This window comes from Filicampus tigris, chromosome 21, assembly GCF_054856515.1.
Source record: "Filicampus tigris isolate MCC_2025a chromosome 21, RoL_Ftig_1.0, whole genome shotgun sequence".
In the NCBI taxonomy this organism is placed as follows: domain Eukaryota; kingdom Metazoa; phylum Chordata; class Actinopteri; order Syngnathiformes; family Syngnathidae; genus Filicampus; species Filicampus tigris.
The window spans coordinates 11362241-11377244 of NC_141237.1; the positions used below are offsets into that span (position 1 = coordinate 11362241).

At 39.2% G+C, this 15004-nt stretch overlaps 1 protein-coding gene and 1 long non-coding RNA gene across 10 annotated transcripts in view; one reads left to right on the forward strand and one right to left on the reverse strand.

Annotated features, from left to right (window-relative positions):
• Nucleotides 1–14405, reverse strand: tnfrsf11a (tumor necrosis factor receptor superfamily, member 11a, NFKB activator). Its single transcript, XM_086021394.1, has 10 exons — nucleotides 14187–14405; nucleotides 10245–10323; nucleotides 9982–10107; nucleotides 8495–8641; nucleotides 8325–8415; nucleotides 6773–6849; nucleotides 6579–6686; nucleotides 6440–6489; nucleotides 5224–6130; nucleotides 1–1130 (listed from the first exon to the last, which is right to left on the reverse strand). The coding sequence occupies exons 1-10, from the start codon at nucleotides 14265–14267 to the stop codon at nucleotides 865–867; spliced, it is 1932 nt and encodes a 643-aa protein (XP_085877520.1). The 5' UTR covers nucleotides 14268–14405; the 3' UTR covers nucleotides 1–864.
• LOC147127609 (uncharacterized) overlaps nucleotides 5721–15004 on the forward strand; it is a 21048-nt gene continuing 11764 nt past the window's right edge. For 4 of the 9 annotated variants that reach the window (XR_015084487.1, XR_015084488.1, XR_015084489.1 and 1 more), the window contains exons 1-3: nucleotides 5727–6692; nucleotides 6782–6873; nucleotides 11118–11191. This is a non-coding gene — a long non-coding RNA (uncharacterized LOC147127609). Of the gene's footprint in view, nucleotides 6693–6781; nucleotides 6874–11117; nucleotides 11192–15004 lie in introns of all 9 variants that reach the window. The other 5 variants (XR_015084493.1, XR_015084490.1, XR_015084486.1 and 2 more) reach the window with 5 other exon arrangements.

The following is a 15004-nucleotide window of genomic DNA, read 5'->3' on the forward strand; positions in this document are numbered from 1 at the left end:
TGAGATGCAAAACATTTTAATTTCAGTCAAAATATTCATTTTGTCACCCATTGCAATTATTATGATTGTCCCCGTTGCTAACATAAATGGCTGGAATAGTCATTCTTCACATATACAGTATGCTTTTTGTCAAAAAAAGGATGAATTAATACATAAACAATGCAACTTTGTAAATTTGTTTCAAACAAATTACAAAAAACAGATATTACTTTTCTTCAATAAAACCTGCATGTTAAAACATACTCAAAATAAAAATAGCTTATCAAATGCATAGCATTTTTTTCCAAGAGAAACTGCACAAATGGTGCAGTATGAAAAAAAGACCTTCATACAGAAAAAAAAAAAAGATTCGTACCAAAACTGGACATGTCTCTTTATTATATATATTTATTTAAAAAAAAAAAAGCTTTCAATGTAAGAAAGTACTCTGAGAAGCAGTTCATGTTTTTCCTCACCAAGTTTTGACATCTCCCCTCTAATGGAACTCGCAGATTAAATTTTCCACCATAAAAATATTTGCTTTCATGGTATGATTTCATAATGCTTCTAACAATGTCTTCCACAGTGCGAACGTTTGGATTTTTCAGAGGAGCAGTTCCAAAGTGTCAAATGATCCCTTTTAATGGTACAATTGAAATGTGCGTGCTGTAAGCCTGCCAGTTTAAACTGTAGTTAGCACAATACATTTAACTTGATGATTGGCTGGCGACTAGCCCAGGGTGGGATAGGCTCCAGGTCACCCCTGACCCTAAGAGGACAAGCGCTATAGAAAATGGTCGGGTGGGCTGAGTTGTTAAAAAGGCTGTAATGGACAGATGCTTGGACAGCATCATAGCTCTACTGCTTTGGTTTCCATTGTGACATTCATGCAGGCATTTTTGGGGCCTGCACAGTGTCATCCCGCAATGGCTTTTGGGTAACAGAGTCCGCCGCTGAACTCACGCTACTCTGGAAAAACAACGCCGTCTCATTGGCCTGTTCTTGTACAGGACTCGCAAAGTCGTCTTCCAGCGGCGCGCCGTCACTTCCGAGGGACGTCTGACCGACGTAAACAACGATGACATCACCGCTGAAGTTCACCACCTGACCGCTGGAGATGAAGGTGGTGTTGTGATTACCCGACACTTGACCTAGTAAAGACAAGAAACTGTGAGCACGTGAAGAATACTCAACATGAGAGTTGTATGAAAAAGTTTGCCTTTACAACGATTAAACAATTACAACAGTTACTAATTGAACAATATATATATCATTGGGTTGTAGTTTGTAGTGGTGAAGTACAATTGCTCATCTTGAGTTTTATCTTTTTATATATATATATACACGTATATATATAAAACTGTTATGCACTGTATGCGTATATACAGTAGATATACATGTATATACACATACATACTTATACACACGTACATAGAGTACATATACGTATATACACTTATATATACATATATATCTATATCATGTATACACACCTATATACATAAATACATACTGTAAATACATACACATATATACATATATATGTACATATATATATACATCTATATACACATATACATATTTTTACAGATTCTTCACATCTACACACACACATATATAGACGTGTGTGTGTGTGTGTATATATATATATATATATATATACACACATATATAGACGTGTGTGTGTATATGTACACATAACGTGGTACGTGAACATGTAGAACAGCATACTAATCAATAATGAATCATGACGAGATTCTCATTCATGTCATACAATCCACCTCTTGCAATCTATCTGGCAAAATTGTGCATGAGTACCTATTGTTGTAGTTGGGGAGAGATTTTCAATAGTATTTACAAAGAAAAACATGCCGAATGATCAAAGAAAGTCCCGCCACCACAATAATTTACATCCTTGCCAATGCCGTTGCTCATTTAATTTGACTGATCTGCATGTTTTATTTTGGGAAATCCAAGACCACCAACAGTAAAACATTTGCCAATGTTTTGTAATTTACAAATGAGTCCCAGGAGATGAAGAAATGTGGTTGTTCGCTTCTTTCATTTGGTTCAACTTCAGTACAAACCATATTTTCACGCACGGACGGCTGCATCCAAGCAGACCCAATAAACATTACAAGTGTGTTTCGATTTGGGAGCCTTTTTTCTCACTTTAAGGCCTGCTTTCCATTTTATCCAACCCTCTGTCTGACTTCCCCGCCTACGCAAAGGAGACGACACACGCAAACATCTGACATAAGCAAACGGGCAGACGTGTTGACAGAAAACACAAAAGCACACAAAGGAAGCTGCAGTCGAGGTAGGCAAACTGCGTCTTTTTCCTGGAATAACAGCGTGAGAGGTTGAACTTGAAAATATGTCCTTCCACCACAAGTTTGAAAACAAAGCTCTCTGGAATCTGCTTCTCTTTACCCCTTCCAATATCTGACTGATTTCTCTGGATGCCCAACAACAGCAACATACTGTAATTTTAAACCGAGCTGAACGCTGGCAGAACATATCTGCAATGTGTACTCTTTTTTTTATTCTAAAGGATAAATTCTTAATGGCAAGATAGCACTTCTTTAAGTATATATAGAGCAGACAGGTGACCTTGAACTTAAAATAGTATTTGCGGGAAGCCCAACTAATGCACGCGTGATGGGAAATGGTGTTCGTTTCAAGTGTGTAATTATGCGATCCTGTCATCAGTGAGAGTCTCAGATACTCATGTGTGCGTGTGTGTGTGTGCGTTGGGTGGATGGGGTTATAAAAGTATTACTCAAGCTGCGCACATCTTGCTACAATTAAAGCTGTGGTCACTTTGCGCAAGCCTATGAAAGTCTGGGTAAACAGGAACTCTGTCAATGGCACGGCTCACACTGACGCACACACGCACGCACACCCCCCACAATGTTGTGTGTCTGAATGTGGTTCTGGTGGTCTACTTTCCTTTAAAAACAGAAGTATCCTATTCCTTTTACTCCGTGTGGTCCAACACTCACTAAACTGGTATAACATATGTACTGTATTGAAAAGTTTGTAACTTCACTCTATTCTAACCAGTCCTCTACTATATGTTTTATTTCCTGGCGGTATGTGATATTATCCCACTAGGAATCCTATTTTAAACAAACACAATGAGTTTTTTCCTTCGAATAATAGCCTCCAAGTATTTTGAAGACTAACTCACTCAATGCCATTACCATGGCAACCCCCTAATATCTACTTTGTAGCGCATGATATTGTTGGCCCTGACTAAAAACACCTCAACTGCTGTGTTAGCTTTAGCAGTAGCGCTAGTATGAGTTGTGCATCCGAACAACCAAACACTGCTTTAGCTTCGCTTTTAACAAATATTTATTTACTTGTCTTAAATTCCTTGTGCAGAGGGCTCCATGAGATGTTGCTTCTTCATGAGACATATTGTACCCAGCCTCTGATCTTTTAGTCATTATTTGCAAATACAGTATGGGTTTGGGTCCTTTCGGGTGTAAACTATGTTTAACCCTTTCTTGTTGCCCCAATGTGGAAGGGTTGTAGCAGGTGCTATAATGCAGAAGAACTTTGATTGCATTGTCATGTATGAAAATCGCTCTATAAATAAAATGCAACTGGATTGATTAATTGGCTTGGCTATGTTAGCTTCTCAGTTTAATAGCGTGGCAATACTGTACAGTTGCTGATGGCCAGGATCATGACATAACATTGCCTTGTCAAAGAGAACAAGCCATTTTCAACACTTTGGATTGGTCAATAATTTGTAAAAAAAAATATTGTAATTATAAAAGTAGAATTTTAAAAAATAAAACTATAAATAACAATAAAAAATAAAAGAATCATGTACTAACCAATAACCCAGTGACCAAATTCTGACACATATATAAATATATATACGTATATATACATATATCAACATATATACATATATATACAAATATACATATATACACATATATATATATATATATATATATATACATACACACATATATATATATGTGTGTATGTATATAGATATACATATATGTATATCCACATACATACTTATACATATAGTATGTGTATATATATATATATATATATATATATATATATATATATATATATATATATATATCACAAGGCACTTGGAATACCCTGCTTTAAACCTACTGTGGCCATTCTGTGGAAAAGTGTGATTCGTGGAGGTCTGTCTTTTTGGCTTCTGTGAGAAAGATTCAGCAGATGAGCCATGCGACGCTGCAACTTTCCAGTAAAACCCAACATACATTTCATGCCTGTTATTCTTGGTAGACTCTCCCATCTTTTCTGTAGAAACCCAAAACTGTGAGTGTATCAAATCATGTACGAGCACGACTGCGTGGCAGAACAGTGAGGCTGCCTACACTAACAGTGCAGCGAATCCACCTGGCAATCACACGCGTGCACACCCACTACCACATGCATTCAGTTTTTTCAAATCAGTCGCGAGGGTAGACGTTTCAAATAGCCATCTTTGTTACATCACTAAACTGATTCTCTTGGCAGAACTAGTGACTGTGAGTAGTTTATCCTGAAACAGGCATTATCAAAGTGACCACTAGTTAGCTCCCTCATGTGGTATGTGAAAGAATCGCTGAATTAAATTTTCAGTGGCTTAAACTTTTTTTTAACACAATACAGTACATTTATGAAGTAGTTGTTTACATTTGTATATTATATCACAATCAATTTGCGTTTAAACTTTTAGAACTCTTTGATTTCAAACATTTATTTAGCTTTTTTTTATTCAACTTATGTGCAACACATTTGAGTTGAATAATTATTTCGGTATTTTTTTTTTATTTTCCCAAATATAAGCACAGTGTAAATGTTCAAACTGTGCATGCTGTTACAGTGGTTTTCAATAATATCAAAAGTACTTTTTAGGAACAAAACCTGTTTTTTTAATCAACACTCGGGCGTTCTACTCTATATACTTTATTTTAATGTTGGTCATTATGGTGGCACCTGAAAAGCCAAATATTTTTTGAGGTGGCACTTGATGCAAAAGGTTTGAGAACCACTGCTCTAAAACATACAGAAAATAAATAGTAAACGGTAAAATATATATTATTATTATTATATATTTTCTTCAGTTCAATTTGCACAGTGTCTTATATCCATCCCTTTCATGTAGCAAGGTAGCCAAAATATTGGGAACATCATGGGAACATAACATTGCAGTTGTACACCATGTTTTTTTGGTTTTTTTTAACTTACCTGAGGTAAGAGTTGGTTCTGCAAGCTGACTCTGTAGGCTTCCAGGGGGGCACTCGAGCTCTGCTTCGGCTGACAGGAGTGTTTTCCCTCTGCTGTCCTCCCAGAAGGCTCCGTAGCCTTGCTCCTGACAGGAGGCCTCCCGAGGCTTTTCTGAGTAGAGATCCCCAATCGATGAGGAGGTCTTTAAAGGGCTAACTGAGGTCATCACGGAGGGCCCGCTGTTGTCTGTGCACGAGGAGTCTATGCTTTCCAGTCTGTAATATCCCTTCTGCTTAACTGGTGACATGTCTTTCAGGTGACCTTTGAACTCTGGTCTCGCCCTAGCCTTGCTCAAAGGCATGCAGAGCTCAGGGACCGAGTTCGACGGAGGACTGACTGTGGAGGAGCGGAGGAGAGGAGGCGAAAAGGAGACAAGAGAGGCAATGTTTGTTTCACTCTTGATCATGTGTGCATTGCTGACTCTTACACTCTCCTCCTCCGGCCTCCTCTCTGTATGTAGACCAGCGCAGGAGCAAGTCCAGGGGGTTCCTGGACTGACAGCTTGGCTACAGTCCTCATTTTCCCCGACTTCCAGAGGCTCCCGGACTTGAACGCTGCACGCGCATGAACCCGGCAACAGTGGAGAGACGCTGGTGAGTTCCTCTTCTTCAGAAACCTCCTCAGGACCACCAGAGCCTTCGCGCTGTCCCTCCGTCACTGCCTCCCTCTGCGGGACTTCATTCGTGGTCGTTTCCTGGGTCTGAGGGAGGGAGACCGCAGCAGTGGGAGTGCAGGGGAGGAAGGTGCGAGGAGGCTCGTCAACATTGTTCGTAGGAGGAGGGGCTTGGCAGAAGAGTTTGGTTGTCTCACATGAGATGTATTTGAGACCGCCTGCTGCCCCACTTTGGTAAAGAGGGGCCAAAGTCTCCTAAACCAACAACAAATAAAACATGCTTTAGGTTGACTTTGACAGTCAACTTGGGTTGTGTGTTACCGCAAAAACAACAAAGAAGTACTATGAATCATTGGGTAACGAAGGACCAAGCACAAAATTTGTGTATTTTAAAAAATAAATTAATGAATAAAATGAATACAGCGCCACAGCCCAAACTATATTGTTGTCAATAATATATAAGTTTTGACCCCAAAACATTTTATTGCCATGGGCCATGGTTCCCAACTGCTCAAAGGGTCAAATTGTTTACTAGGAGATTTTTTGCCTGAAATTGTATCTTACCTGCTGTATCCTTGTCCTTTTCAGATTCTGAACACACGATCGCAGGTTAACTAAAGGCGGGGGTTAAAAAATCCAGTTAGATTCTACACAGATTGGTTGATGGAATCTTACAACAAAATCATGTACAGTTGCAACTTACAAGAGAGTAACTTCAGTTTGTCTTTATAGCAAAAGAGGAGTAGGATGAGGAGACAGAGGATAGTGATGGCTGACAACACTGACACTATCACCCAGGAGGGGGCAGCACCTACAGGTAGGATGACGTCAGAATGTTTTGGAATTACTATATTATTTAATTATTTATTTCTCATGAATTGATGTGATTTTCCTTACCGGAGACAGGTGGTCCACACACAGCATCTGCCTGAGCACTGCCTGGTTGTGTCTCACTTCTGCCCTCTGCCTTACAACTGAGAGAAGGGAAAATGAATGAAGTGAGTTACATTAAAAAAAAAATGTGGCCCGCAACAACACGAATTCAGTGGAAAATGCAACAAAAATCTAGGTTTATTTCACTTTTGAAGAGAATATTAGCAACCACAGCAGTTATGGTGACAAATGGCAAGTGCAACAAGCAACACCATCCTTTGCCAAGGAATTATTTTGTTTTGATACAAAACCTAAATTTGCAACAGTTATACATTTTTACTCAAACCCCATATTTTGGAGGATTTCAATGCTAAGCTGTGCAAGAAAATACAATATTTTCCCCATCCCTATGTTATGTACTGTACAGCCATGAAAATGCAAGGTTCACCACAAAAAAATGCTATAATTTATACGATTACTAAAATGCTATGTATAGCCACAAAATTGCTAGTGTTGCCCTAAAACACTATATTATGTCAGTAAAATATCTGAAGTTACAAAAACATTTGTTCCGCCCCTCCCCCCAAAAAGGCTATATTAGGAAACTAATATGTTCAGCTGCGAAAATTTTGTCATAAAAAAACAACAACAACAATATTATCTCATTAAAAGGCGGTGTTAAGCCACAAAAACTCCAGTTTTGCCACAAAAATAGTACATACTATTAGATCATTAAAATGCTTGTTTGGTCACAGAAATGCTATATTAGTTCACTAAATGTTATGCATAGCCACAAAAATGCTAGTTTTGTCACAACAATGCTATATTAAATCACTAAAATACTACATTTTGCCACAAAGACATAAAGGGATTATATTTTGTTACATTGTGCCACCAAAATGTAATATTTACCTTTGTGTTATACTGTATTTATCCCCAAAAAATGCTAAACTGTCGACTGTAAGACTGCAACTTTTGCCACAAAATGCCGTATTAGGTCACTCACTGAAATGATATGTAAAGCCACAAGAATGCTAGTTTTGCCACAGAAATGCTAAAAGTATTAGGTCACGGAAATAATACTTTCTGCCCGTTAAAATTCACGATTAGGCCATATTTAAAACAGAAACCAAATCAATATACTAATCGTGGTTGATGGTGTGCATATGATTTTCGATTTGGATCGCATTTTATATTTGAAACAAATTTAAAGGTGATACAAGGCTAAAAAAAAACAACAATAAAACATAAAAAATAATAAAAAGTACACACTGGATGCTTGAAATGGAAGCAATAAACAGTGTGGGAAGTTAATTAAATCTTACTAGTAGTGTCACCATGGATAGCTAGCCAGCTGTGCGAAGATTAATGGAGGGAAAACCATGTCTCTCCCGCCTCTACTTTTGGATGGGAGCACAAGTGGAAAGTGATGTGTGTGATCCAGGGTTCCAGAGGAAGCGGTGTGTGCGTGTATGTGTGTGTGTTACTCATCGCAGTTGGCTAGCAGTGATCACACCAACCAACCAAATGTTTTTCCCTTCAGAATGTCAAACCAAGATGGAGCGCGTGTACTTACTTTATCCACTGTTTGCATTGTTTGGTGTTGTTGTCCGCAGAAAAGAATCCTTTTTTACACGGAACACAAATCTTTCTTCCGTTTCTGGACTCTGGAATACATTACATACAGCATATTGTTAATCACTATTGTATTAAGTGTGTCTCATCAATGGGAGAGTTCTTTGTCACCTGGCTCCACCTCTAGTCCATATCCCGATTGACAGGAGGGAATCCTCTCACAGAACTCACAGTTGATGAGAGAGCACTGGAAGTTGGGAAGACAGCGACAAGGCTCTTCCGCCTCCAGATTTTCAGGCCTGGACATAAAACCTTTACCTGTAAATAAGGACATGGATGTCAGACTCACAATTTGATATGTGATAGTAATAGATTTTTTCTTCATTCGTTTTGGACTAAAACGCAGCACTGTGGCTGACTGGTTAGCAAGCCTGCTTCAGAGTTCTGAGGTTTGGGGTTTGAATCTCGACTCGGGCCTTCCTGTTTGGAGTTGGCCTGTTCTACTCGTGCTTGTGTGGGTTTTCTCCTGGCAGTCTACTTTCCTCCCGCATTCCAAAACAATGCGTGTCAGGTTCATTGAAGACTCCAAATTGTGTGACCGTGAGCTTGAACGGTTGTTTGTCTGTATGTGCCCTGCAATGACCAGCGACGAGTCCAGGGTGCACCACATTTCCCGCCCATAGTAATTTGTAACCCTAATTGTGACAAGTGCTAGAGAAATGTACAGTATAAGAAGTACTGTATGTCATTTTTTAAAATATACAACATTTTGACTTTTATCCATATCCATAAACTATATCTATACAATCACAGGGCACAGCATTAGGTCCACTATGTTGTTTCTTCTTCTTTTTTTTTTTTTTTTTTGAAGGGGAAGCCAACGCAAACATTTTTTTTTCAAGAATATATTCTATGCAAGCCCGCTAGTTGAAACAGGGCATTCTGATGAATATTGCGTTTGTGGAATAAGTGTTAATCCACTCATTTTTAGCCATCTCTGTGGGTGGCCATTTTGTCTTCTGTCAACTAAAATGACATCACAACTGCTCATCACTGCTCGGATTCAGAAAACGGGTCAGCCGTGATTGGTCTTTGTGAGCAGTTGAGTTGTCATTTTCAGTCGACCGAAGACAAAATGGCCGACCCCAGAGATGGCTAAAAACAAATGCATTTTGCTTCTTGATTTATATTCCACAAATGCAAAATTAATCAAAATGCCATGCTTTAACTAATGGGCCTGCTAGGAATATATTCTTGAAAAAAATATATTTGGATTGATTTATGCTTTAAATTGTTGTTGTTGAATCTCCTTTCAAAAAACGAATAAGGCTAAATCACACCTAATGTTAAATTATTATGCTATTATCTTGTAAAGCTATAAAAAAAGAGTAGTTGAGGATGTAGCCATGGACTGTACCTAACAAAGTTTTTTGTCAGTCAAGTTATGATTTAATCCTGCACCCGTGCAAAGGATTCTAGCAGCCTACTGTATATGTTTGCTGAATTACAAACTTAATATACTAACTTGAAAAAACATAATAGTGACAGCAGGGACTGTCAGCAACAATGTTGCGGATATACTTTCCTGAGCATTGCAGATTACATAGAACAGATTTTAGACATCTTGATCCAATTGATAGAATAGTTCAGTTCCTGACCTGCATCACATATTCTCTGCTGGAGGCATCGCGTCTCTTGGGTCCAGTAGGGCTGGTACTCCCCACGACCACATTTAACACATTTCGTCTGGTGGGATTCACTGCAATCTGCGAACACACGCAAACCTGCCAGGGGTGCAGAGTGGGCATTTACAGAGAGAGAGAAAACAGTTACGTCTCAAATAGAACATGTGTGTGCTAATTCAGCAAAAAAAAAAAAAAAAGTGGAACAATGAAAATGGGTCTATTAAAAAGAGCGTTACCTGGTTTGCACTTATTGCAGCATCTTGAGCCTTTTAAATATTGCTGTTCGCCACATTGAAGAGACTTGGAGGCAGCGTTCTAAAAGATATTGTGAAAGAAAAAAAAAAATCAGTTTTTCCACAATTCTGTCTAGACCTTTTAAGCAATAAAAAGGAGAATAATACCAATGTGAGCGTACATTTTTGCTTGAAGGGCCTCTTTCTCCATAGCCATGTGATCATTGGATATGGTGAGTAATGAGAGGAAGAGGACAAAACTCTTTCCGAGACGTGCCCTGGAATTATTTCCGCTAGCTCAGAAGTACCTGACCAGAATCCAGACCATCAAACCAAACTCTAGTGGCACCCACTTACAAGAGAAGCCATCTGGAACTGGACAGAAACCTTCATTTGGCTTGACTTGGTGAAAGGATTATCCCAGGACACATAAAATACATTATTTTTCATTATGAATTACATTTTCCTGCTCAGTGGCAGCACTTGCTTTATTCCTGAGGGGGAATAAAGGTGTCTTTTTAAGGTTTAAGGTTCCGTAAGCCATTTATCTGTTGAAGTGAGTGGCGCCGATTCATTGAAGCAAGCGTCTGTAAGAGTGGAGGTCATTGTGGTTAAATTTTATTTTGTTTTTGACACTCCTAATAAGTTCACAGCCATATTTGGGGTGAACCGTTGACAGTTTGTGGGAACAATGAACGGCAGGAATCCGCTCAAACACATACCGCAATCGAACATGTTAGCCATGTTCCATGTCTGCTTTCAACACACACATTCTTTTGCATTTTTGGCATGGAAGAATTGGCGCCTGACCGCAAAATGCATTCAATCCTGACACATCTTTCTTCTTTGTCCTTTTGTCATTTTAATGCTGCATAGAAGATTAGCTCATCGAGGGAGACAAAAGCCGATAAATGGGAACAGAAGACGAAAGCCTTCACACGCACACACACGTACGTACATACTCTCTTAGGTGCCAGCGGTAAATTTCTTGCCACATTGCTGAAGCAGTGAGTCTGGCTGTTATGACAGTAACAATGCCAAAACCACAGAGTGTGATCCAAATGTAGAAAAACACAACCTATAGCCTGCTTCTACACATTCATCTCCTTCAAAAAAAAGTCCTTTCCCATGAATATCCACGCATATAAAAATGACATTAAAAGGTAAAATATAAATTAAAACCTTTATTAATGCTAGCAATCATTCATCCATCTGCCGTTGTCCTTTTCATCTTGGCGCCAACCACCTGCAAACCATATGATGGAGTAGGTGATGAAAGAAGGGTGAATGCAGGATGGAGGGGACAAAGACAGAAAGGACGGATGAAGGAAACGGGAGAGGAAAGCAATCATTGAAGGAAGGAAGGAAAAGGGATGGAAGGAAGGGCTGCGAGGCAAGAAAGCAGCCGTTATTATAGGAAGAATGAATGAGGAAGGAAGAGATTTAAGATAGAGAGGAGGACAGGACCGAAGTGGGAATGGAGGACGGAGGAAAGAGCAGTAAGGGAAGAAGGAAAACAATATGGGAGAATAGAGGCAAAGTGAGATAGATAAATATAAGAAAGGAATGAAACCAGAAAGAAATGCAGGAATGGTGAAGGAAGGAAAGCAGGTAGAATGAAGGAGAAGTGAAAAAGGGACATTAGTAAGGAAGGAAAGCAGGAAGGATGGCAGAAAGTCCAAAAAATGGCACGTCCTGGAGGAAGGAAAAAAGGATGGCAGGCCACAGAAGGAAGGAAAGAAAATGAAGAACAAGAAGGGATGAAAGGAAAGTAGGAACGATTTAATGGTGAAAGTTGATAAGGGAATGCTGGAAGGAAGTCATTAATGGAGGAAGGAAATCATTATGGAGGAACAGAGTGAAGGTCCTATACATAGTGAGGAAGGAAGGACAGAAATAACGAAACTGAGAGAAGGAAATGAATAATCAACCGATGCTAGGGCTGGAAAAAAGCAATAAAAGGAAGAAGTTAGCAAGGGAAGGAATTAAGAAAAGGCAGGACTGAAAAGTTAAAAGAAACCCTGCATGAGGAATTTAGGACAAAATGAAGGCGGACCGATCAACTTGACAGACAGCTAGACAGAGCGCTAACTTATTCAAGGTGCTAGTGTACTGTCTGTTTGGACACACTAAATATGAGGTACACAGTGTAGTTTTTCCAGCCCTTATGATTATAGCGAACATTTATAGGGCCGACCTCAAAGCTAACTTTATCCTCCGTGTAGTCACACAGTGTGTGAACTGTTAGAGGGCGAAGAGGAGGGGTAAAAATAAATAGAAAAAAATACTGAAGAAATGCGAAAACGAGACTTTGAACACCTTTCTGGCAATGTTGTTTAAAAGCCGTAAGCAGCCTTCATGTGATAGCGTCAAACCAGAGCGAGAACATTCCAAGAGTGGGATTTGCATAACGGCTTCAGCAGCCAAGGGGCAGGGAGCCAATAAAAGCACCGTTTGACTTTTTGGTCTTTTGAGACCCGGTGAGATTCATGAGGCTGCAGGAAAATCAACACCTTGAAAAGTTGCCGTGACTCATTTAGTGTATATTTTTAAACAGCACACCCCTTTTAAAAAAACGGAACATTTAAACTAGGACAACTTGCATTTGTCTATCAGTGCTTTTCATGGAGCAGCACAGTGGACTTACGTCCATGTACGTTTGCCTCGCAGTCTTTTGACTTTGTCTGCTCTACCCTTGCCGCCTGGGCTTAATTAAATAAGTTAATTAAAGACTCCAGATTGTACATAGGGTGTTTATGTATCAATGCCCTGTACTTGACTAGGGACCAGTCCAGGCTGTAACCTGCCTCCCGCCCAAAAGTCAGCTGGGATATACTCCCGGATGGCTGAATGGATGCTTTACACCGTGAGAAAAAAATACCAGGTGCAACAATCCCTGACTTCATTCAACGAACATAAACTAAAGTGGCAAATTTGGAAAAGAAGACACTTGTTGCAAATCAATAATAAGTCAACCACAAAACTATACTTCGACTTGAAACATTAGTTTTGCTCACTCCAAAACAGTCAAAGGCTGGATGGTGGATGATGGATGAACAGATGCCTCATAAAAGTTACTTGGCACATGCATAAATAACTCAAATTACAGCTCGTGTCATTCACTATAATTACGTTCCACATTTTGAGGTCATCTAGCAGTGGCTCGACGTTACGCAGGGCGGCTTCAAATGAAGATGGAACAAATTGTATGAAGTGGGTGAAAACCGAGAAAACTGAGGGGAATTCTTCGGGGATCCTGTGAGTCAGTGATTGCACGACAATGGTGAGAATAAAACCAAAGCCAAAGCTTTGCAATGTCACTGCGAAAACACATGCAAAAACAACTCTCCAAAAAATCTGTCCCCACACCAGCACTGCTTTCTTTTCCCAGGATGCCCTCTGGTTTGAGCAAATGTAACTTCGCAAGAACTGCCCTCCAAAGAGATTTTGGAGGGGCAGAAAGGAGCAAAACGGGAGGGAATTGTGGTCACGTTTTAGTCATAATGATGGTGGTTACTGGAACACAAGCTATCAGGTGTCCAAGAACTACTTACATATACATGCTGTATACGTACCTGTATATATACATATACATATATATACATGTATATATACATATACATGTATATATGTATATATATATATATATATATATATATACACATATATATATAGATATATATATATATATATACACATATATAGATGTATATGCATATATGTATACGTATATATAGATGTATACATATACATATATGTATACGTACGTATATGTATATATATACAGTACATACACATCTATATATACACAAACACACACATATATATGCATATATTAGTATACACACATATACATATATTTAAATACACACACATATATGTATATAGTAGAGAAAGTAATATTTTCAACTATCATCTGCTCTGATAACTTTCAAAGTGACTTACCTGTGCATGGAAGGCAACCAGGATGCATGCCATCCAGCAAGGGATGGTTAGTTTCCACCCTGGGGGGGAATTTAGTCCCATATCTGCCGTCTGATGAGCACAAACTTCTCAGCAAATCACTCCAAACGTGCGCGAGTGCATCCGAGCGTGCACTCCGCGCCACAGGGCATTCTCGCACCGTCCTTTCCCCTCTTTCCTCTCCTTCTTTCTCCAGTCACCCACGCCTTCTGTGAGGAGCGTGCATGCAAAAGCTTGTAAATGGGAAAAGAGAGAGAGAGGGAAGGAACGCCTCCCACACAGTGTCATATTTTAAGAGAATTGGCTCCCCCTCCCTCTACTCCCTTTGAGCTGTTCTCTTTCTTTCTTGACCTTCCAATATGGACACACAACTTAATTGGTCTTAACATTAAGTACACCTGCACAATTTTAGGAGAACCCACACAAGAGCTGGAATTAAACAAAATATGAATGAATTCAGTCATGCTATCATCATCATCATCACTAATTATCTCAAAAAGTCACATGTGATTCTAGATTCTAGTCATGAGGGCAAGCGCTATAGAAAATAGATTGATGGACTTTTTCAAGACAATCTTTCTTCCTGCGCACCGGGCCTTTCGCCCTAAACAAAAAAAATATGTTTTCTACTTCCCCTCTCTAATATGCACACACACACATATAATTCCATTTTGAGGTTATTGATAAAATAAGGGTGGGGAAAAAAAGTTTTAAAATGATTCAACTGGGTCTCATTTTTGTATATCACAAAAACCTGCCATTTAAAAAGAGGTGTGCAGACTTTTTCTGTTCAGTGTAGC